General features: G+C 44.7%; 1 protein-coding gene across 1 annotated transcript in view; it reads left to right on the top strand.

Annotated features, from left to right (window-relative positions):
• Positions 1-564: 564 nt before the first annotated feature.
• The window catches only part of LOC310794529 (uncharacterized protein), a gene marked incomplete at its 5' end in the record, with an annotated part of 124,221 nt that continues 101,496 nt past the window's right edge, over positions 565-23,289 (top strand). The window contains 6 exons of the mRNA XM_083656499.1: positions 565-592; positions 2,335-3,605; positions 4,605-5,014; positions 5,110-5,269; positions 5,824-5,993; positions 15,523-15,696. Coding sequence (XP_083512625.1) covers positions 565-592; positions 2,335-3,605; positions 4,605-5,014; positions 5,110-5,269; positions 5,824-5,993; positions 15,523-15,696 — 2,213 coding nt within the window. The remainder of the gene's footprint in view (positions 593-2,334; positions 3,606-4,604; positions 5,015-5,109; positions 5,270-5,823; positions 5,994-15,522; positions 15,697-23,289) is intronic.

The raw sequence follows: 23,289 nt of genomic DNA, 5'->3' as shown, positions 1-23,289 counted from the left end.
CCTGCCTTTTGTCATTGTGTTTTATCTGCAGACTAAGCGGTTCAGTTCAATAAAAGCCTTTATTTTTTGTATTGTTTAATTGAGTGATACTTTACTAAAACAGTCATATATATTATATCAGAAGTGCTCTTTGTTTTGTGTTCACAGTAGTGATGTCAGTTAGATTTGGTTAGGTCAGAGCTATGGAATAGTCTTTTAAATCATCCATCTTTGCTCATCACATCTGTCTTGTCACCCCAGGTGTGCATAAAATACAGGTTAAGAACTTATTTCTTTAAATACAAAGATGTGAAATAATTATCGGTTATTGTATCCGTTATCGGCCAGGAGAAGCAGATATTTATCGGTTATCGTATCGGCTGAAAAAAATCCATATCGTGCATCCCTAATTTACAGTTGATTTCACTGTGTGTGTGTGTGTGTGTGTGTGTGTGTGTGTGTGTGTGTGTGTGTGTGTGTGTGTGTGTGTGTGTGTGTGTGTGTGTGTGTGCGTGCGTGCGTGCGTGCGTGCGTGCGTGCGCGCGTGCGCACGTGCGTGCGTAACATTATATGACCTAATACTTCATGTGTTCTCCAGAGTCCACCAGGAGAGGTCAGAGGTTCCCAGTGGTCAGTCTGTCCAGGAGCTTCAAACAGACCTAGACTCCATATTTATGGTGTGTAAATGTACAACACATTTTACTGCAGCTACTGAATTACAAAACAACTACTCTGGTCTGTTGTTGTTGTTGTTGTTTCTCCTCTAGTCTCTCCCAAGACTCAAATATTATGTTGAATCCCTGCGCTCCGCATACTACACAAATGAGTCTGTGCCACTTCACAGCCACTGCTGGGGTTTGAGGGCGGGTCTAGGCGGGTTGAATTTGAATGAGTGACAGGTCATAGGACCAATGAGAGAGCGGTTCGAAAAATGGGCTGCGCCTCCCATGCAGAGCCATGTAGATAGAAGAGTCCCGACATCTCCATTCACTCCAATGGACCAGTTTTTTACTCTCAAGAGTTCCAGGAATTAAGGTCCTGGATTAAGCAGCACTGCCGAGTTGCAGCAAAATAGACAGTTTGTGTTGTACTCTGAAAGGGTTTTCCCCCCCTTGAATCAAATTGTACATTATCAGCTTTATTTTAGCATGCAAAAGTAGCGCGAGACCCATTCCTGGCTGTTCATTGGCTAATGAGTCTCACATTTTGGTCCTCCGCTGACGCCACTCTCTCTCTAGAGGACACTACTCCCGTGTCGTCTGATCACAGATTGCAAAGTCGTTACTGAGTGGTGGAGACTGAATCCACCACTGGCCAATCACTGGCCAAGTGAACGGTTCACTTCCGTCCCCAGCTGGCTGAGGGGAGTGTCCCAGACCCAGAGAGAGATCTGCAGCATGCAGTAACGTAGTGTATCAGCGTAACAACTCTCATGGGTCTGGCATTGAGACTATTTCTCCCCAAACCCTGTTCCATCAGGAGGTCTTTTGCCTACTTCCTGGTCATTATTGTAGATAAGAATTTGTTCTTAACTAACTTCTTGCCTGGTAAAATAAAGATTGTTGGTTGATGAGGTCTTCAAGCTGCACTCTTTAGACCAGTGGATCTGATGTTATTACAGTATTATTATTTTTCAGAATGTTTAATTCAAATGTTATTCTGTTGCAGCTGCTTGAGGAGAACATTGTCACTTTTGTGAAGAAGGAGCTGAAGAGAGTCCAGCTGGTTCTGAGTGTGGATTACCCAGAATGCTTAGAGAGTCCGAGGGAGGAGGAGGAGGCTTTTCTAAACATCACACTGCTCTTCCTGAGGAGAATGAAGCAGGAGGAGCTGGCTGACTCTCTGCACAGCAGTAAGAGGCTTTAACAGCTTTAACATGATGGAGGAAGGAAGTGGTGGGAAAATGGGAGATATATGATTAGTTAAATATAGACATTTCTCAAGAAAGATTGATTCAATTCCAGATTGCAAAATAATATTCACAATCCTCATGAATCATCAGCTAAAATCATTGATTTATTCATGTGGGTGTATAATGCTGAACACAGTATTATTTAAGAACAAATGCCACCACAGATGCATTTCACATTGGGTAGCACACACAGTCAGAACCTGTTTGTCCACCAGTGATGAGCAGAATAGATGCCATGTGGTTAGGAAAAGTATGCATTCACATATTAATATTTACACTTCTCATATTTACAGCAACATCCACTGATTACCTTTTTTCCTTCCTCTTACCTCCCTCAACGAGTGTCGCCTTGGTTGCGCCTGAGACCACCAAACTGTCCAAGTAAGTGGCCTCTGGCACTTTATTTTATAACATCCACTGATTGATGTAATTTGTCCTTTCAGAAACTCTTGCTGGAGTGTGCCAACGTAATCACAAATCCAGTCTGAAGGAAAAGTTCCAGTGTCTGTTTGAGGGGATTGCTAAAGCAGGAAACCCAACACTTCTGAATCAGACCTACACAGAGCATTACCTCACAGAGGGAGGGAGTGGAGATGTCAATGATGAACATGAGGTGAGACAGATTGAAGCAGCATCCAGGAAACCAGTGAGACCGGAAACAATAATCAAAAGTGAAGACATCTTTAAACCCTTACCTGGAAGAGATGAACCAACCAGAACATTGATGACAAAGGGAGTGGCTGGCATTGGGAAAACAGTCTTAACACAGAAGTTCACTCTGGACTGGGCTGAAGACAAAGCCAACCAGGATATACAGTTCACGTTTCCATTCACTTTCCGAGAGCTGAATCTGCTGAAAGGGAAAAAGTACAGTTTGGTGGAACTTCTTCATCACTTCTTTCCTGAGACCAAAGGAATCTTCAGATTTGACAAGTTCCAAGTTGTGTTCATCTTTGACGGTGTGGATGAGTGTCGACTTCCTCTGGACTTCCAGAACAACAGGATTGTGACTGATGTTACAGAGTCAACCTCGGTGGACGTGCTGCTGACAAACCTTATCAAGGGGAAACTGCTTCCCGCTGCTCACCTCTGGATGACCACACGACCGGCAGCAGCCAAGCAGATCCCTCCTGAGTGCATTGACATGGTAACAGAGGTGAGAGGCTTCACTGACTCACAGAAGGATGAGTACTTCAGTAAGAGATTCATAGATAAGGAGCAGGCCAGCAGAATCATTTCCCACATCAAGACTTCACGAACCCTCTACATCATGTGCCACATACCAGTGTTTTGTTGGATCACTGCTACAGTTCTGGAGCTTGTGTTGAAAACCAGAGAGAGAAGAGACATGCCCAAGACCCTGACTGAGATGTACATCCACTTCCTGCTGGTTCAGTCCAAACAGGCGGATGTCAAGTATCATGGGAGTGCTGAAACAGATCCAATCTGGAATAAAGAGAGCAGGAAGATGATTCTCTCTCTGGGAAAACTGGCTTTTGAGGAGCTAGAGAGAGGCAACCTAATCTTCTATGAAGCCGACCTGAGAAAGTGTAACATTGATATCAGAGCAGCCTCAGTGTACTCAGGAGTGTTCACACAGATCTTTAAAGAGGAGCGTGGGCTGAACGAGGACACTGTGTTCTGCTTTGTCCATCTGAGCATTCAGGAGTTTCTGGCTGCAGTTTATGTCTTTCTGTCCTTCATCAACACTGGTGTCAATCTACTGTCAGAAAGTCAATCAACATCCTGGTGGTCAACACTATCAAGAGACAAATCTAAACTAACACGCCTCTACCAGAGTGCTGTGGACAAGGCCTTACAGCAGGGGTGGGCAACTATTTTTCATGGGGGGCCACATGAGAAACCCAGATTGTTGCCGGGGGCCGAACAAATATGGTCATGCCGTAACCCATGGATGGGCAACTTTGATGATAGAGAGGGCCACAAAAAAATGTCCTCGCTACCAGATTTTGCTGAGGGCTGAACGGCGCCAGCGCGAAAAATTTGGGGCATTTGAAGCCAGGTTTAGAGGAATAACTCATTTTAAATTAACAGTTGTGATGTCATTATTCAGTCTTAACCACCAATATTTGATCCTTTTTTCACTCCTATGTCGCCACCTGCTCTCCCTGCAGGGCTTGAAATTTACTTTTTTCACCACCTGCCAATATGGCTGCTAGATTTTAAAGTTACCAGCCAATTAGAATTTCCACTAGCCGAAATGTTTTTCTTGAAATAAACCAGAATATGAGTCGATTAATTTAAGCATAAGTATCAGTAAGTGGCCCGGGATTCTCAAAGCCTGTGTTGAGGGTCACACAAGAACAAAAATGCACCTTGAAGCTAAATAAATCCAAAACCAACAAGTTAATTATTTAAATTTCTACTTCAATGTCATTTCAACTTCAACAGTCATTTCTTACACATGAGATTACTTTTAGCCTTTTAGTCATAAATATTATTGAAAGATATTCCATATTCCAGACCTGAAATGCTATAACAGAGTATTGGCCAGAATGACATGAACATTTGGACACTTATTCAGCGGGTATCTTGCATGTTGCGTTTAGGTGCACTGTAAAAAAAAAAAAAAAAAAAATTTTTTTTTTTTTTTTTTTTTGCAATTCCATCGCGGGCCACACAGGGGGCGCCCGCGGGCCGCATACGGCCCGCGGGCCGTATGTTGCCCATGTATGCCTTACAGAGTCCAAATGGACACCTGGACTTGTTCCTCCGCTTCCTCCTGGGTCTTTCACTAGAGACCAATCAGACTCTCCTAAGAGGCCTGCTGACACAGACAGGAAGTAGTTTGAAGACCAATCAGAAAACGGTCCAGTACATCCAGGAGAAGATCAAGGTGAATCCCTCTTCAGAGAAAAGCATCAATCTGTTCCACTGTCTGAATGAGCTGAATGACCATTCTCTAGTGGAGGAGATCCAACAGCACCTGAGTTCAGGAAGTCTCTCCAAAGCCGGACTCTCCCCTGCTCAGTGGTCAGCTCTGGTCTTCATCTTACTGTCATCAGAAAAAGAGCTCGATGTGTTTGTCCTGAAGAAATACTCTGCTTCAGAGGAGGCTCTCCTGGGGCTGCTGCCGCTGGTCAAAGCCTCCAATAAATCTCTGTAGGTGCATGCATAACTTGATGTCTTCAATATGAAATGCAATATACAGAAAAAACTATTTTCAAATTTCTTGTTCATGGCTAATTCTTCCCCAGGTTGAGTGGCTGTAAGCTGTCAAAGAGAAGCTGTGAAGCTCTGGCCTCAGTTCTCAGCTCCCAGTCCTCTAGTCTGCGAGAGCTGGACCTGAGTAACAACGACTTGGAGGATCCAGGTGTGAAGCTGCTCTCTGCTGGACTGGAGAGTCCACACTGTAGACTGGAGAGTCTCAGGTCAGTATCCCTTAAGCCCATGGTACACCAATCAAACCTTCTCCAACAAACACAGACAAGCACAGATGTTTGTTTGGTGCCCCGTTGCTGGCTGTCATTGTTTGGAATTGTTTGGAGATGTTTGGTCAGATTCAACATGTTCAATCCTTTATAGAGGTCTTCACAGGTCTACTCGGGTATTACACATAATGATAGAATAGATAGTGATAGAATCGGACCCGACCCGGACCCCAATTGATCATAATAAATATGGACCCGGACCCGTACGGGTCTCGGGTCGGGTCCCAGGTCCTAGGATCCGAGTAGCCCCGTGAAGACCTCTATAAAGGATTGAACATGTTGATCAGCGCTGATCACGAGAGAAATGTATGAAAACACAGCGCGCGCAGAGGAGGCTCTCCTGGGGCTGCTGCCGCTGGTCAAAGCCTCCAATAAATCTCTGTAGGTGCATGCATAACTTGATGTCTTCAATATGAAATGCAATATACAGAAAAAACTATTTTCAAATTTCTTGTTCATGGCTAATTCTTCCCCAGGTTGAGTGGCTGTAAGCTGTCAAAGAGAAGCTGTGAAGCTCTGGCCTTAGTTCTCAGCTCCCAGTCCTCTAGTCTGCGAGAGCTGGACCTGAGTAACAATGACTTGGAAGATCCAGGTGTGAAGCTGCTCTCTGCTGGACTGGAGAGTCCAAACTGTAGACTGGAGAGTCTCAGGTCAGTATCCCTTAAGCCCATGGTACACCAATCAAACCTTTTCCGACAAACACAGATGTTTGTTTGGTGCCCCGTTGCTGGCTGTCGTTGTTTGGAATTGTTTGGAGATGTTTGGTCAGATTCAACATGTTCAATCCTTTATAGAGGTCTTCACAGGTCTACTCGGGTATTACACATAATGATAGAATAGATAGTGATAGAATCGGACCCGACCCGGACCCTAATTGATCATAACACCGGCACCGGTGACCCCTGTTTCAATCCACGGAGTCAGTGTGGACATCATGGACGACTACAAGTACCTTGGAGTATACATTGACAATAAACTGGACTGGGCTAAGAACACTGAAGCACTCTACAAGAAGAGGCAAAGCCGTCTCTACTTCCTGAGACGGTTGAGGTCCTTCAACGTCTGCCGGACCATGCTGAGGATTTCCTATGAGTCGGTGGTGGCCAGTGCCTTCCTGTATGCTATCGTGTCCTGGGGCAGCAGGCTGAAGGCAGCGGACGCCAACAGACTCAACAAACTGAACCAACAAACTGGCCAGGGACATTGTGGGGCTGGAGCTGAGCTCTCTGACAGCGGTGTCGGAGAAGAGAATGCTGACCAGGCTATGCTCCATCATGAACAATGACTCTCACCCACTCCACGGCGTGCTGGTCAAACACAGGAGCACGTTCAGTGAGAGGCTGATCCCACTCAGATGCACCACAGAGAGGCACAGGAAATAATTCCTGCCTGTGAAGTAGCCGGCGTCCCGTGTTGTGCACAACCACGCTCTGACGTATGTGTGCGCATCTGCGTGACAGGTCTACCTGAGATCGTGAGGATTACTTTTTCTTTTCTTCTCTTTTTACATAGAAAACACTGCATTCTGGCGGATTTCTTGGATTAATAACTGTAATATAATTACGGTTTTGGAAATTGTAACGCCTTATATTACTTTGTTACTGGAAAAGTAAGTAATTACAGTAACACGCCCAACACTGTTTATATTTCATCGCGTGGTGAGTACACAAGTCACAACATGTACATGTGAGTGTTTCTGGCGCTGTTAGAATTTGTATTTTGGGTGACTGAACGGCAATACCATAAGCCGCTTTCAGACATGCCTTGGAATTCGGGAGTTACAGTATCTAGAGGGCATCCGGATGGCGGTGTATGTATGTATGAACACATTTTGGTGAGCTATGCGAGTTCCCGGGACCCTCCTATTATCCGGAGGTAAGACAACCTCGAGCCCTTGTATCAGGGACAGAAGAGCTCCGTGAAGTAGCCAGCTCAGTGAGTGCATGAGGAGAGGGAGAGAGACAGAAAGCCAGCGTGGCAGATTATTATTATACTGTATGTGAATGAGCGAGCAAAAAAAACATCATGCCGTTTCAGTTTTTCCAAATGAAGCTCGAACCTGCTCCGTGTGTGTCAGCCAACAGGCTACATGTTGCTGGATTGAAATGCTCATGGCTTTGATCTTATTTCATTTCTGCATAGCTTCGCACAGCACACACATTTAATTAGCATTTTTGGACGCGAGGGTCATCCTGCTTCCCAGTATTGGACATTGCTAGGTAGGGTATCTGGATCTGGTTGCGTTCATGCCTTTGATTTAATGTTTACACAGCATTTGTGAAGATTCACGTGTAGAACCGCAAATTCCAAGTAGCGTCAAGTCAGGCAGTATAAACGGAAACTTCAGGGTATAACCTTCGCAATAATAGCAATTAAATGAAGTAAATGCACGTGTAAAGTTTTTTTGTGTGTGTTATCCGAAAGATACAGAACAGAGATAAACTTGAAGAATATCTGCTCCCTTCGAAAAGTCAATTTTAACCCGTAGTGAGTCGACCGTTCTGATTTCTTGTTACTAAGCAATACAACATTGATTTTATTTTGAAGGTAAAAACGTCTAGCTTCCTGTATTCTGTATAATTCTAGTGGGGTTGACGCATTTTAGGACTGAACATAGCAAAGACCTGTTTTATTTTTAGCACTTGAGACTCGAGGAAATCGATGCATCTGGGCGTGAGTTGTAGGGTTGTTTAATTAATTACTAACGTTATGCGCAAACGATTATATGCCGTGAACGTTAGCAGTTATCGCCCATTATCTATTTTTAGCAACTTGTTTTCAGACTTTGCATGTCATGATAGTTTGTTGAATGTCAATGCGATTCACTTAAAGCAGCTACGAGCAAGATTTTCAATTGTTATTAAACAGTCTGAATGTAATATTGATGCATCACATCTTACCCTATAATAGTAGCTGAGACCAAAGCCTTGTGAATCGGAGATTGCTCTCTTGATGATTATAGAGTCTGTGTCTGTCTTCCGGCGGGCCGGATAGACCAGGAACTGAAATGAAACGTTTTACGGCAGCTGCCTGCCTTCAACCGTTTCGCTCTTCCTAGCAACATACCATAAACAAGGAGAACGCCATGCTCGCTACATCCAGGGGCTTGCTACTCTCGCGAACATCTCTCGTTATATTCTAACAGTTTGTTTGGAAGTAATTTTGTTATTTTGTGGTTATGGCCGAAGTGGCTGCCGCAAACCGTTTCATTTCACTTCCTGATCTGCCCCGGCCGCAGACAGACTAATCATCAAGACAACACTGGCCGATTCACTCGGTGTTCAAGCGAGACTACTCTGCGTTGGTCTCGTCTACTATTAGAGGTAAGATGTGAGGCATCGATATTAACACATTCACTGCCAGCTGTTTTTTTTTTTACTGTAGGTAGCTTCTGCCAGAGGGTTTTTTTGAGGATTCTGGCTCATCTTTCAAGACCTGAGGATTCTTTTCTGCTAAGATTTTGTGAACACAAAATATCTAAAAAGAACTAATAGAATGTGTGCTTTCTCTGTCTAAAAGAGTTAGTTTGTAGAGTTAGTAGTTATGTAGGCATTAGCACTTGAATACAGCATGGTTTCAGCATCTGAAAATTTAAGCTGAGATAAATAGCTTTTTGTGAAATTCGATAGAACAGTCACTTTAACCATTCATTTTTGGCATCAGTAAGACGTCAGACAATAGCTTTGAACAGTAATTTCCTCCATAACAGCAGGAAACACCCCTCTCCTTCAAACTCCTCCCTCCGTGTGTGTTCTTCTTGGCTGCAGCGGGCGTGTCACAAGCTCGTTTCTGTTGCTGCTGCTGCTGCTCCTGTCTGCTGGCGGCCGCTGGGCGAGGATGGGCTCGCTCGTTTCTTGGAGTTTCGGTTGAGAGCTTTGATGAAGCTTTTGCGATTCTGGTCTTATTTATGCTGCGTGTTTCAAAGTGTGTTCCACCCGTAATCTATTATGCAAATTTGCAATCCCTCACCGCCAGCAATCAGCGCGAAAGCGAAAGCGTTTTCGCCAATCCATTCTACAGTATGAGAATGGTTTCATCGCGTGTTCCCCTGCAGTTTTGGCTCTGCTTTTTCTAGTCTGGGAGAGCACTGTCGCCACTTAGTGGGTCGGTGGAATGGGTTGTACACGTTCGGTGGCTCCAATATTTATATAAGAGATGTAAAAGGGTTAGATGCACATCCCACGGTCAAAAAAAAAAAAATTTTTTTTTGACGTATTAACACATTCACTGCCAGCCATTTTTTTTTTTACTGTAGGTAGGTTCTGCCAGAGGTTTTTTTTGAGGATTCTGGCTCATCTTTCAAGACCCGAGGATTCTTTTCTGCTAAGATTTTGTGAACACACAATATCTCAAAATAACTAATAGAATGTGTGCTTTCTCTGTCTAAAAGAGTTAGTTTGTAGAGTTAGTAGTTATGTAAGCATTAGCAGTTGAATACAGCATGGTTTCAGCGTCAGAAAAATTATTCAGAGATAAACGGCTTTTGTGAAATTCGATAGAACAGTCACTTTAACCATTCATTTTTGGCATCAGTAAGACCTAAACAATAGTTTTGAACAGTAATTTCCTCCATAACAGCAGGAAACTCCCCTCTGCTTCCAACTCCTCCCTCCGTGGGCGTTCTTCTTGGCTGCAGCCAGCGGCCGTGTCACAAGCTTGTCACCAGTCTCACTGCTTTGCTGCTGCTGTGCGGCTGTGCCTGTCTGTGCGGCCGCTCTTTGAGGAAGTCTGGTTGGACTCGCTCGCTTCTTGGAGTTTTGGTTGAGAGCTTTGATGAAGCTTTTGCGATTCTGGTCATATTTATGCTGCGTGTTTCAAAGTGTGTTCCATCCGTGATCTATTATGCAAATTTGCAATCCCGCACTGCCAGCAATCAGCGCGAAAACGAAAGCGTTTTCGCCAATCCATTTTCATGAGAATGGCTTCGTCACACTGCTTTTTGCTTGCCTTCCTCCTTCCTTGTCGCCACTTAGTGGGTCGGTGGAATGGGTTGTACACGTTGTACACGTCCAATACTTATATAAGAGATGTAAAAGGGTTAGATGCACATCCCACGGTCAAAAAAAAAAAATCATTTTTTTGACGTATTAATACGTCGTTGGCAGTGAACGGTTGGATTCTTTTTGACGTATTAATACGTCATTGGCAGTGAACGTGTTAACACGTCATTGGCAGTCAACCGTTGGATTTTTTTTGACGTATTAACACGTCATTGGCAGTGAACGTGTTAACTCATTGAGTGCCAGCCACTTTTGGAGAACGGGAGCGTTTCAGAGCGTTTTCAGTGATTTCTCGAGGCCCACAGAATATTGTGTGATATTACTATGTAAACAGCGAACACACACAAAGAACGATCAGACTCTCTTCTATCATCTGCAAAAAAAAGTTTATTGATATCATTTTCCGTTCTTTAGTTATCAGCCGGAGAAGATAGGTTGATTTAAGCAAAAACACACGTTTCAATTTAGAAGCTGAGATTGATTGATTGATTGATTGATTTTATTTAGTACAAGCACATAAACATTTCATGTAGAAGTAAAATGCAAAGAATTGGCGTACAGGGATAAAAAAAACACATGAAAGTCCCAGGGCTTTGAAGTCCTGGAGCTTATTTCCAATGTGGTCCCTAGTAGAGAAGAGAAAGAAGAGTGAGAGAAGAGAAGTGGGAGTAGTAGAGAAGAGAAGTAAGAGTGAGAGAAGGCAAGAGAGAGAGAGAGAGAGCACATACTGTATAAAACACACACGAGAATTCAGATTTCAGCATTCTGAATTCTGAGTTTTTAAAATACATGAGACATTTTGAATTAAAAACATTAAATCTACTTGGTGCATGCTGCAACCTATGCCTGTAGCTGCTTTTTTACAGCCCTCTTAAAGCTGGCTAAAGTGGGGATGTTTTGGATGGCCCTGGGCAGGGAGTTCCACAGCCGGCTTGCTGTATAAAAAAAACCTTTGGAGCCTGTTTTAGGCTCATGAACGGCTAGTGTCCCTGACCGTAACTGCCGTCCATGGACTTGGCCACGCAGAACGATGCAGGAGCTAAGATACCTAGGGGCAGTTCCATTAACCATTCTATACATGTATCCTAGTTTCAGAAACGAGACTCTCTGCTCCACAGGGAGCCAGCCCACCTTTTTGAAGTGAGCTGGTCCTATGTGGGCTCGTGAGTGCATGTTTAACACTAACCTTAGGGTTTTATTTTGGCTAGTTTGCAGCATGTTTTTGTTTTTTGCTGTGACACTGCTGTACCAGTATGTACATGCATAGTCATATTGGCTCATAATCATACAGTTTGCAAGTAGTTTTCTAGTGTCTAATGATAAAAACATTTTTTTACGTTGCAGAAATATTGTTGAAAGATATTCAGCCTTTTGTGAAATGAAGCATTTCAAGCACATCATTGACTCTGAAGCTAATATTTTCTGATGTAATGACACCTCAAAAATAATTTCCTTCAATAAAACAGTGAAAACAAAGGAATTTTGCTAAAATATTTTTTAGCTGCAACCAGCAGCGCTGGCCCCTGCGTGCGCAGACCCTACACCTTCTTGCTGGTCTTGATTTACTGCTGGTGGGCATCAGATATTCTAGCTTGTTTGCCTGTCTCTGTCTATCGAGCCTGCTGTCTGGGTCTGTGTTTACTGTCAATGGTTGTATGCGGCCCTGCGTGCATATCGATGCGATTTCCGTTTCCCCATTACTTCTTCTCTCTTTTTTCCTCGCCTTTCTCTAATCTGGAGAGCACTGTCGCCACCTAATGGGTCCCTAAAATAGCTTTTACACATTCAACATCCACCATACTTTCACAGGAGATGGATCTGGCTTTGATCCACGTCCCACCGTCAAAAAACGCAATTGACGAACATACTCGTCCTTGGCACTCTACGTTAGTATTTGAATTGACGAACATACTCGTCCTTGGCACTCAATGAGTTAAAATTAGACTGTTTAATAACAATCGAAAACCTTGCTCGTAGCTGCTTTGCTCAGACAGTGAAGTACAGCTGTGTGGTCAGTTTTCACAACTCCCCATTGTGTGGTCATGTCCAAATTCCCCCCACCCCCACCCCCTCTCTACTTTACACCCTACTTTACATGCTCCACATGTATGAAAGCAACATGCCTCATGTCTGAAAGGTTACACTTCACATATCCTCCGGGTCAGGCTCAGGGCAAGGGAATTGGAGGAATAACACTCCAACCTGACAGGAGGAACTAAATACAGTACCAGCAACAATTGTGCAGCCTACAAATTTGAGGCCATAGAGACCTCCCAGGAAGCTACAGGATGAGGAACCAAATAAATTTAACTGAGCAAAATATCTCAATAACAAAAAACAATGTCTGACTCAGAGAAATGGAGATAAATCAATATCATCATTTGCTTTTAGGGTTACAATCCAAAAGGTTTCTCTTTGGAGGAGATGTTTGAGTCTATCCCCTCCTCTGGCAGATTTGGGGATGACTTCTATTACCATGAAATGCCATGCATTTCAGTGTTGGGCCTCTACCCTGATGAAGGCTCTCTGTAGCTAACCGCGTTGGTCTTTTTAATTGTGTAAGATTGAGCCATGCCACAATAAAGGCTTTTTAACTGTTCTACCTGAAACAGAGTGGCCTTGGATTTTTCAAGTTTTTCCTGTACTCTACTCCATTTTTTTACTTTTACAAGGATCCAACTTGAACGTTTTCTCATGCTTCTCTCCACCCTCACCAAAGAGCACCTGTTTCAGTGATTTTACTAAGGACCCACGCAGCGCTTACTCAACCCTTCTGTTAAATAAAGTTTGACTGAGCTCCAGCTAAATTGTCAAGTATTGCAGCCTGCTTGCCACCCAGGCACTTACTATATGTAGCCTACTGAATTTATATGATATAAATGTAACCAAACAGGTCGGCTGTGTGCACACAGGATAAGTAGGTTAATTTTCTTTTGAAGAGAGCTCCTTTATTGATTTGTTTGGGTAGAGGGTTTACTCTGAACACATTTGAGAACTGAACTGAATTGAAGAAACTGAATTTCTACCTTTTGCTGTACAGTACCTCCAATACACTGGATATTGGGTTTACATTCTCACTCTGATTATGTAAGGGTTAATGCACGACGAGGTGTCCATTATCAGAAATTATTGGACGACGTGGAGGCGTAAACCGTCCGAGGTGAAGCCGCGAAGTCCAATAATTTCTGGATAATGGACACCTTGAAGTGCATTAACCCGCTTATACCATGGTCACTTGCCAAAGAAACAAAACAAGACCATTCATTTATATTTCCATGCATTTTGCAATCAAAATCTAGTTTTCATAACCTTGAATATGAGTTGAGAACTGGCGAGACAAAATAGTCCCCTCGGCTGCTCAAGATTAGGCTATCATTGGATAAAATGGCCGCTTAGTGCCTGCTGCACCTGGCGCAATTCTAGAGTCAAGCTAACTTTGACCGACTAATGTTTTTTCTAAACTTATAAAAGTGCCATATTAAGCGTTAACGGTGGTATAGAGCTCAAACGGCTCTGTCGTGGTCGTAATCCTGGCGCATTGATATGAACGGTGAACAGACCATTTAGCTAGGTGTACATTATCACTGTACATTATCACAAATTAATGGACACCTTGCAGCCAATCAGAATCGAGTATTCACCCAGACCATGGTATAATTAAGCAATATAGCATGAGAGCAAGTGTGTTGTGTTGAATATATCACACTGATAAGCTGTTATCCCACGAGGCCGCAGGCCTCGTGGGATAACAGCTTATCAGTGTGATATATTTCACAACACACGCTGCTCGAGTGCTATATTGCTTTTATAAAACGGTTTCCAAGTATAATAATATAATAATAATAATACTATAAGTCCGACTGGCATGGTTTTTCTTTAAGAGTCAGTTGAAACAATACTGTAAGGCGGGACCTCTAGCAAGAAGATAGACGTGCGGGTGATTTGATTGGATCGTTCTGGAGACTGAAGTCGACATTGGCCAATCCTGGCGCTTGCTGAGAGCAAAGCCCGACCAGGGGCCGGTTGCACCAATGGCGGCGATTGAGCCAGAAAGACAGTCTGAATGAAATTGAATGTAACGTTCCCAATTCTATGTATTAACTTCTAAAAAACTAACGGCAACATTTTGGAAGGCTAAGCCACACAACTAGTTAGTTATAATCTAACGTCGTGCTTTCAAAGACAGCGAACTGGCGGTGTTACGACGAACACGGCTCAGTTGACCGCAGTTACGACGATGACGGTCAAAAAGGTCTCCGCGGAGATCTCTGTTACAGGCAGTTAAGACCAGTGTAAGACCAGTTGGTGCAACCGGCCCCAGAGCCGTATGCCGACACCAAGTAACGTACTTTTAGTAAGAGAGTTGCGCCATCATGCGTCCATAATGACTCATTGTACAAAGACTTGAAGGACTAGTGACCCTCCATACAGCAGATCAGGAGAAAGCTGTTTGGCTCGAGCGCAGCACTGCCATTTAGTAAGAGAGTTGCCATGGTAACCAATAGCCCATGGCCATGGGTTATTGAACTCGGTTACTGGAATTATACAATGGCTGTGAACCAATCAGATTGCTTGATTTGAGGTACCCATTTTATAATGCTTGTTAACATTCTGCTTGGTGGTTCAAAAAGTGGCCCCCGGGCAAAGCCAGTTGAGTATCCCTGCTTTAGCCCATAGCACACCAATCAAACATTCCCCAACAACTGCCAGCATTGTTGTTGTTCTTTAACCTGATCAACAGATGGCCATTTACATCCTGCTTTACATACAGATTACTATCAGCAGACAAACACCTGTGGGTGATTTTCTCTGTCCATGTATTTTTTAAACCAGGTGTGATACCAACATTTAGCCCTTCATAGCCCCTCTGAATGACTTTCCATGAGGGCATTTCATTCTTTCCTCTCTGTGCTGCCTCAGTTGTTGAAACCTGAAAAAGTAGAAAGGACTTCTAATATTCTGTCAGACAGTGAGTAGGGAACTCTCAAACTGCAGCACATAACCACAGAGCTGACCAGCCAACTGTATGAGGCAGTAACCGTTTTGCTAGAATTTGACAGCATTATCACAACTAATTTCACAGTAGGCTACTAATCAAATCTGACATGGATTAATTTGTGTGTGTGTGTGTGTGTGTGTGTGTGTGTGTGTGTGTGTGTGTGTGTGTGTGTGTGTGCAGTTTGTCAGGCTGTCTGCTTACAGAGGAAGGCTGTGCTTCTCTGGCCTCAGCTCTGAGCTCCAACCCCTCCCATCTGAGAGAGCTGGACCTGAGCTACAATCATCCAGGAGGCCCAGGAGTGGAGCTGCTCTCTGCTGCACTGGAGGATCCACACTGGAGACTGGACTCTCTCAGGTATATATTTAAAAAGCATCACCCTCCCCTATTTCCTCCATTGACCCCTTCCATAAATAACGAACGGTCCCTATTATATGGAAAACCCTTCATAGGGAAGGTTTTGTTTCTGTCCTCAAATAGAATACTCTGGTCTGACTTTGTTTGCCCCACAGTGTGGACCATGGTGGAGTCCAGAGGTTGAAACCAGGTCTGAGGAAGTGTAAGTGTTTATCTCCTTAATAAATGCACGACCGTCTGTCTGTATGTTCTCTGTTTATCACACATCTCGAGAGCCGTTCGTCCGATCGACTTCAAACTTGCCGAGTGTGTTTCTGAGACACTGAGAAAATGCAGTGTTGAATAGTGCAAATTAGACACGTGACATGTTCAATATTAATACTTCTAGACAAGATTTTTACTATAAGCACCGCCCCACTGGGATGCGCTGGCGAGCAACCAGCGAGCCGGAAGCTGTGTGGTGCTGGCGGAGCTTAATAATATATGTGAAATTTGTGGACCTATAGGAGGTAAATCTGTGCATGGATTTTATTTTCTCCAGCAGATATCTTAAGGCTGCAACACACCACCAAAACTTCAAAAGACAAAGAATGCCGACTGTTGCATCACCTCACGTCTCCTGTGTCGCGGCCAAAAATGTGCACTTGAACACACTGCAAAGACAACAGTCAACTAGTATAGCACGTACGTTACTGTGACTGCATGAGACCATAGTCAAGTCAAGTTTATTTGTATAGCCCTAATTCACAAGCATGTCTCAGAGGACTTCACAGAAAATATGTCTAGCTAATTCTAGCTGACACAACAGTAGCAATTACAGTAGTAAGGAAAACACATTGAACAATCATATGATAGAGAAATATAGAAAATATAGAAATATAGAATAGAAAGGGTGCCATGCTTTAGGGTAGAATGGGTGCTATGCTTTAGAATAGTGGGGGAGGAGAGATCAGGAGAGGGAGGAGGTGGGGAGTGTGCAGGGGAGGGAGAGCAGGGGGAATGTGAGAGGAGAGAGTAGGAAAGTGATGAGGTCAATTTCCCACATGAATGGGAAATGTGGGGGAGGAGAGAGCAGGGAAGGGGAGGAGAGAGCAGCGAAGGGGAGGAGGTGGGGAAGGGAGAAAGAGGACAGAGCAGGGAAGGGGAGGAGAGAGCAGGGAAGGGGAGGAGGTGGGGAAGGGAGAAAGACGAGAGAGCAGAAGAGGGGAGGAGGGAGGGAGAGCGGGGGATGTGGGGGAGGAGAAAGCAGGGAAAGGGAGAAGGTGGGGAGGGAATGGGAAATGTGGGGGAGGAGAGAGCAGGGAAGGAGAGTAGGGATGTACCGATTGCCATTTTCTTGGCCGATTCCGATTTCCGATTTTTGAATAGTCTGACTTGCCGATACCGATTTTTGCCGATTCCGATTTTTTTTCTAAAAACAACAATTGACAGCTTACACAAAAGTTTTTGTAACTTTGTTTGAAAATTAAGATTCATAGAACAATTCTTACATCTAATGGGGATCCAAATAAACAAATAAACAATTCTTATCATTTGCATGAAGTCTCACTCAAACACATCTCAAACACATCTCAAAATAAAAGTGTTCCAGGTTACTGGACAGAGCTTTTTTGTGCAAATACAATGAATACAAAAATTAAATTAAATCCAATAGCCTATATCCCACAGCTATCATGCATTTACTTTTCAAAAAGAAAACAGGTGCAACAGAACATCAAAATGATCCATGGACAAGGAGTTTATAGACTGGCTCCAGACCAGTCCTCTTGAGTAGAGGGGAAATTAGTTTATGAGTTACAGTAACGATCTTCAGTCTGAATATCAGGCGGAGTTTACACACAGTCCGAAGTTTGGTATGCGTATTTTTATCTGCCATCCGAAAAAATATCGTCACGCACAGAAAACGTTGCACACTTGTGAGTCCGATGCATTTTTATTATTATGTCCGTCGTTCTCATGTCGTTCTATTTGCAATACGAAACAAATAGTCTCTCCTGTATCCACGTTACAACATGACTGACAGGCTGAGGCAGCAGCGCTGATGTGGAATGGAGAATGCAGGTCGGGGAATGGTTATACTGGACACAATGCTCACGTTCACCTCGCCAAGCCGGCTGTGCACGGTGGCGCGTGCCGATCGATCGGTGCATCCCTAAAGGAGAGGTGTGGAAGGAGCAGGGGAAGGGGGAAGGAGAAAGATCATGGGTGCCATGGTATAGAATAGAATGGGTGCCATGCTTTAGAATAGTGGGGGAGGATAGTTCAGGAAAGGCAGGAGGTGGGGAGGGAGAGCAGGGGGAGTATGAGAGAGAGTATGAGGAGAGAACAGGGAAAGGAGGGGATGCCATGCTTTAGAGTAGAATGAGTGGTATGCTTTAGAGCAGTGGTAGCCAACCAGTCGCCCGCGGGCGACCAGTCGCCCGCGGGGTGGCGCTGTGGCGCCCGCAAGCCACGTTCAGAAAAATGTAAAAAAAAAAAAAAAAAAAAAAAATTTTTTTTTTTTTTTTTTTTTTTACACAAACAAGACAAAACAGACAAACAGGCTCAGCCACATGGGAAAGAAAGAAAAAACAAAAAAACGAAACAAAAAAATATAATCAGAAAAATTAATTTTTTATTTGTTTTTCTCCTCCCTTCCCACAATAACACACAAATGTAGAAAAGAATTTGTTTAACAATGCATACGTTTTAAAAACGTTTATTGTCTGTGTATAATTTATTGTCTGTGTATAATTAATTATTGATTAACTATTTTGATCCGCCTGGGCTGGGGTCAAAGTTTAGTTTTCAAGTCAAGTCAAGTCAAGTTTATTTATATAGCCCTAATTCACAAGCATGTCTCAGAGGGCTTCACAGAAAGTATGTCTAGCTGATTCTAGCTAACACACAGTAACAAGAATATACAGAATAAAGATAACATTTGAACATTTGAAGAAAGCAGGAGAGTGGAGGAGGGAGGGAGAGGGAGGAGGGAGGAGAGGGGGGAGGTGGGGAGAAAATAGGAAATGTGGAGGAGGAGAGAACAGAGGAGGAGAGATGAGGGTACAGGGGAGGGAGAGCCAGGGTAGGGGTAGGGTCTAGGGTTGGGGGAGGGGAGGGAGTAGGATACGGGCCCGGATTAGGGCGAGGGTGGGGAGAAATGGGAAATGTGGAGGAGGAGAGAACAGAGAAGGAGAGGTGGGAGGGTGCAGGGGAGGGAGAGCAGGGGGAATGTGAGAGGGAGGAGAGGGCAGAGAGGAGGAGAGAACAGAGAAGGGGAGGTGGGAGGGCGCAGGGGAAGGAGAGCAACGGGAATGTGAGAGAGGGGAGAGGACAGAGAGGAGGAGAGAACAGAGAAGGAGAGGTGGAAGGGTACAGGGGAGGTAGAGTAGAGGTAGGGTCTAGGGTGGAGGGAGGGAGTAGGATACGGGCCCGGATGAGGGCGAGGGTGGGGGGAAAATGGGAAATGTGGAGGAGGAGAGAACAGAGAAGGAGAGGTGGGAGGGTGCAGGGGAAGGAGAGCAGGGGGAATGTGAGAGAGGGGGGAGGACAGAGAGGAGGAGAGAGGCAGAGAAGGAGAGGTGGGAGGGTGCAGGGGAAGGAGAGCAGGGGGAATGTGAGAGAAGGGAGAGCAGGAAGTGGCAGGGATTCAGGAAAATAGGGGAGAAGAGGAGAAGGAGCAGAGGGGGGGAGAAGGAGGAGAGAGCAGGAGAAGGGAGGGGGGGCGGTGGGATGTGGGGGAGGAAAGAGCATGGAAAGAGAGGAGAACAAGAAGGAGGAAGAAGGGAAGAAGCGGGGGAAGGGGGAAAGAGAGAGGGGGGGGGGGAGAAGATCAGACAACTGACTACTCTAAGCATTAACCAGAGCTAACTGGGACATAGTATCTAGCTAATCTACAGCCTAATCTGGCCTATCCTACCCTGCTCTAGTCTGATTTTAGCCTGAACACTAACAGGTCAGCCTTAGGCTGTAGCTAATCTATCGCCTACCTAAGCTGTTCTAAACCAACCGGCAGCCCTCGACCAGTGATGAAGAGCACCGATGCCCCCCGACCCGGCCCCCGCCCACATAAGGCGTGGGAGGGAAGGCCAGGCCGGGACACAGCGGCACCCCCTCACCCCCAGTGAACGCAAGAAAACCTGTCCACCATATGGTGGCAATCCACACATGGATCGCCACATGGATTGCCCCAGTGACTTGGCTGAGGAGGAACCTTGTGAGGTCGTTGTGCTAGGGGCCCATTGCTGCGGCCCGGGCGGACCCAGCCCCCACGCGACCCGCCCCCCCAGCCCCCAGCCACCAGCATAGTGACTGAGAGCGTGAGAGCAGGCCACGCGGGGGACGGGCCCACCCAGGCCACAGCAGCGGACCCCCATCTGGGGACTCCCTTCCGAGACAGGCCGAGAGATGCCGGGCTAAACCATGCACAGAGTTTCCGATAATGAAACTCTGTGAATGGTTTATTATGGAAATAAAATTTACAAGAGAACAGAAAATTGAAAATGTAAAAAAGAGTCCAACAGAAGGGATATAAAAATGTAATTTTTAAATTATCCTAAGATCAGGGAAGGGAGTTGAAAATCTAAAAAGTAGAGTCCAAAAAGAAGTAGAAAATGCAGTCTTTAAGTGTTCGTAGGTTTAGAGAATACTAGTTAATTAGCTAGGTGAAAAAAGGGGTAACAAGAATGGGAGTTCCATGAGGATGATCTGAGGAATCCATGAGTCCGCGTTGGTGACATGGGTTAAGAGGAGGGGAGGGGAGGATAGGAGTCGGAGGTGATGATTAAGAGGAGGGGAGGATAGGAGTTGGAGGTGATGATGAGGCGGCGGGGGCGGGGGGCTGGGGGGGCGCCCCCCCCCTTCCCTTAGGCAAGCAGGTGACCAGGATGATGAGGATAGGGGTCGGTGATGGTGATGAGCCCGGGGTGTCAGACAGTAGAAGGAGTAGTGGGTAGATGGCCTAGAGTGACGACAGGTGGCTAGGGCGATGACGGCCGGACCTAGGGCTGCAGCGGTGGGGTGTACGTCAGGCCAATGAAGGACACCTGAGGGGGAGAGAGAGAAGAGAGCGGGGGAATCTGCGCAGAGGTGGAACTAACTCTATAGACAACAATAAAATTGGGTCAAATCAAAATTTATTAGAATTATTTAGGATGACTAATATTATACTGCTAATTCAGGTCTAGGTAGTCTAGGTCTAAGTTTAGACTGATACTGCTGGCTTGTGATAGCCCGCTCAGCAGTTCAGGGCTAGGTTTATTCACCAGCTAAAATCTATCTGAGCTACTGGATCGGCTGATGCCATATTATTAAATTAGGTCAAGTCTAAGTTTATACTGATACTGCTGGCTTGAGATAGCCCGCTCAGCAGTTCAGGACTAAGTTTATTCACCAGCTATTTGATTTTATATCTGAGCTACTGGGTCGGCTGATGCCATATTATTAAATTAGGTCAAGTCTAAGTTTATACTGATACTGCTGGCTTGAGATAGCCCGCTCAGCAGTTCAGGACTAAGTTTATTCATCAGCTATTTGATTTTATATCCGAGCTACTGGATCGGCTGATGCCATATTATTAAATTAGGTCAAGTCTAAGTTTATATTGATACTGCTGGCTTGTGATAGCCCGCTCAGCAGTTCAGGACTAAGTTTATTCACCAGCTATTTGAATTTATATCTGAGCTATTGGATCGGCTGATGCCATATTATTAAATTAAATTAGGTCAAATCTAATTTTATACTGATACTGCTGGCTTGAGATAGCCCGCTCAGCAGTTCAGGACTAAGTTTATTCACCAGTTATTTGATTTTATATCTGAGCTACTGGATCGGCTGATGCCATATTATTAAATTAGGTCCAGTCTAAGTTTATACTGATACTGCTGGCTTGAGATAGCCCGCTCAGCAGTTCAGGACTAAGTTTATTCACCAAACTATTTGATTTTCTATCTAGGCTACTGGGTCGACTGATGCCATATTATTTAAATTAGGTCAAGTCTAAGTTTATACTGATATTGCTGGCTTGAGACAGCCCGCTCAGCAATTCAGGATTGTATGTACTCAAGAGCTAATAAATATTTCTAGAGAATGACATCATCAAACATAACCATCAAGCACAACCAAATGATTGGGAGAATAAATGGGTTTTGAGTCTAGTTTTGAAGATTTCAATGGAGCCAGCTTCCCTAACTGACAGAGGAAGCTGGTTCCAGAGATGTGGAGCACGGTAAGAAAATGCTCTGCTACCTGCTGATTTTTTCTTAATTTTAGGGACGGTAAGATAATTACCGTCCTGTGAGCGGAGAGTACGCGTGGGAACATAAGGAATGATTAGCTCAGATAAGTACGGAGGTGCGAGCCCGTGCAAAGATTTATAGGTTAACAGAAGCACCTTAAAGTCTGATCTGGCCTGAATTGGGAGCCAGTGGAGGGAGATTAAGACCGGAGTTATATGATCAAACTTCTTAGTTCTAGTTAGAATTCTAGCAGCGGCGTTTTGCACGAGTTGTAATTTATTTGTGCTACAAAGTGGAAGGCCAGAGAATAAGACATTACAGTAATCGAGTCTAGATGAAACAAAGGCGTGTATTAAGGTTTCGGCATCCGTTGCATTTAGCAAGGGACGGATCTTTGAGATATTGCGAAGATGAAAGAAAGCTATTTTAGTGATGTCCTTAATGTGAGCATCGAATGACAGAGTAGGATCAAAGGTAACACCTAGGTTTTTCACCTTTGAGTTTGGAGTAATTACGCAGTTCTCAATGTTCAGACTAAGATCAGTGAGAAATGGAAGTTGGGTTTTTGGGCCAACAACTAGTAGTTCAGTTTTGTTGGCGTTTAGTCGTAAGAAATTATTTGACATCCAATCTGTAACAGCGATTAAGCAGGATTCAAGATTAGCGAGTTTAGAGCGATCGTCTGGTCTAATTGGTATATAAATTTGGGTATCGTCGGCATAACAGTGGAAGTTAATGCCATATCTACGGAAAATTTCGCCAAGAGGCAGTAAGTAAACTCCAAAGAGTAAGGGACCCAGGACTGATCCCTGCGGTACACCAAACTTCACTGAGGAGAATGTGGACATAATATTTTTATATGAGACACAGTGTGTCCTATCAGACAAATATGACTTTAGCCAGGATAGGGCAGTGCCCCGGATACCTACGTAGTTAGATAAGCGGTCTAGGAGGATCTTATGATCGATTGTATCGAAGGCTGCGCTTGGAGGAGGAGGAAGAAGGGAGGAAGCGGGGGAAGGGGGAAAGAGAGAGGGGGGGGGGGGGAGAAGATCAGACAACTGACTACTCTAAGCATTAACCAGAGCTAACTGGGACATAGTATCTAGCTAATCTACAGCCTAATCTGGCCTATCCTACCCTGCTCTAGTCTGATTTTAGCCTGAACACTAACAGGTCAGCCTTAGGCTGTAGCTAATCTATCGCCTACCTAAGCTGTTCTAAACCAACCGGCAGCCCTCGACCAGTGATGAAGAGCACCGATGCCCCCCGACCCGGCCCCCGCCCACATAAGGCGTGGGAGGGAAGGCCAGGCCGGGACACAGCGGCACCCCCTCACCCCCAGTGAACGCAAGAAAACCTGTCCACCATATGGTGG

The sequence above is a fragment of the Poromitra crassiceps genome, assembly GCF_964638095.1.
Source record: "Poromitra crassiceps genome assembly, chromosome: 20".
NCBI classification, from domain to species: domain Eukaryota; kingdom Metazoa; phylum Chordata; class Actinopteri; order Beryciformes; family Melamphaidae; genus Poromitra; species Poromitra crassiceps.
This window is presented reverse-complemented; position numbering and strand designations above follow the sequence as displayed.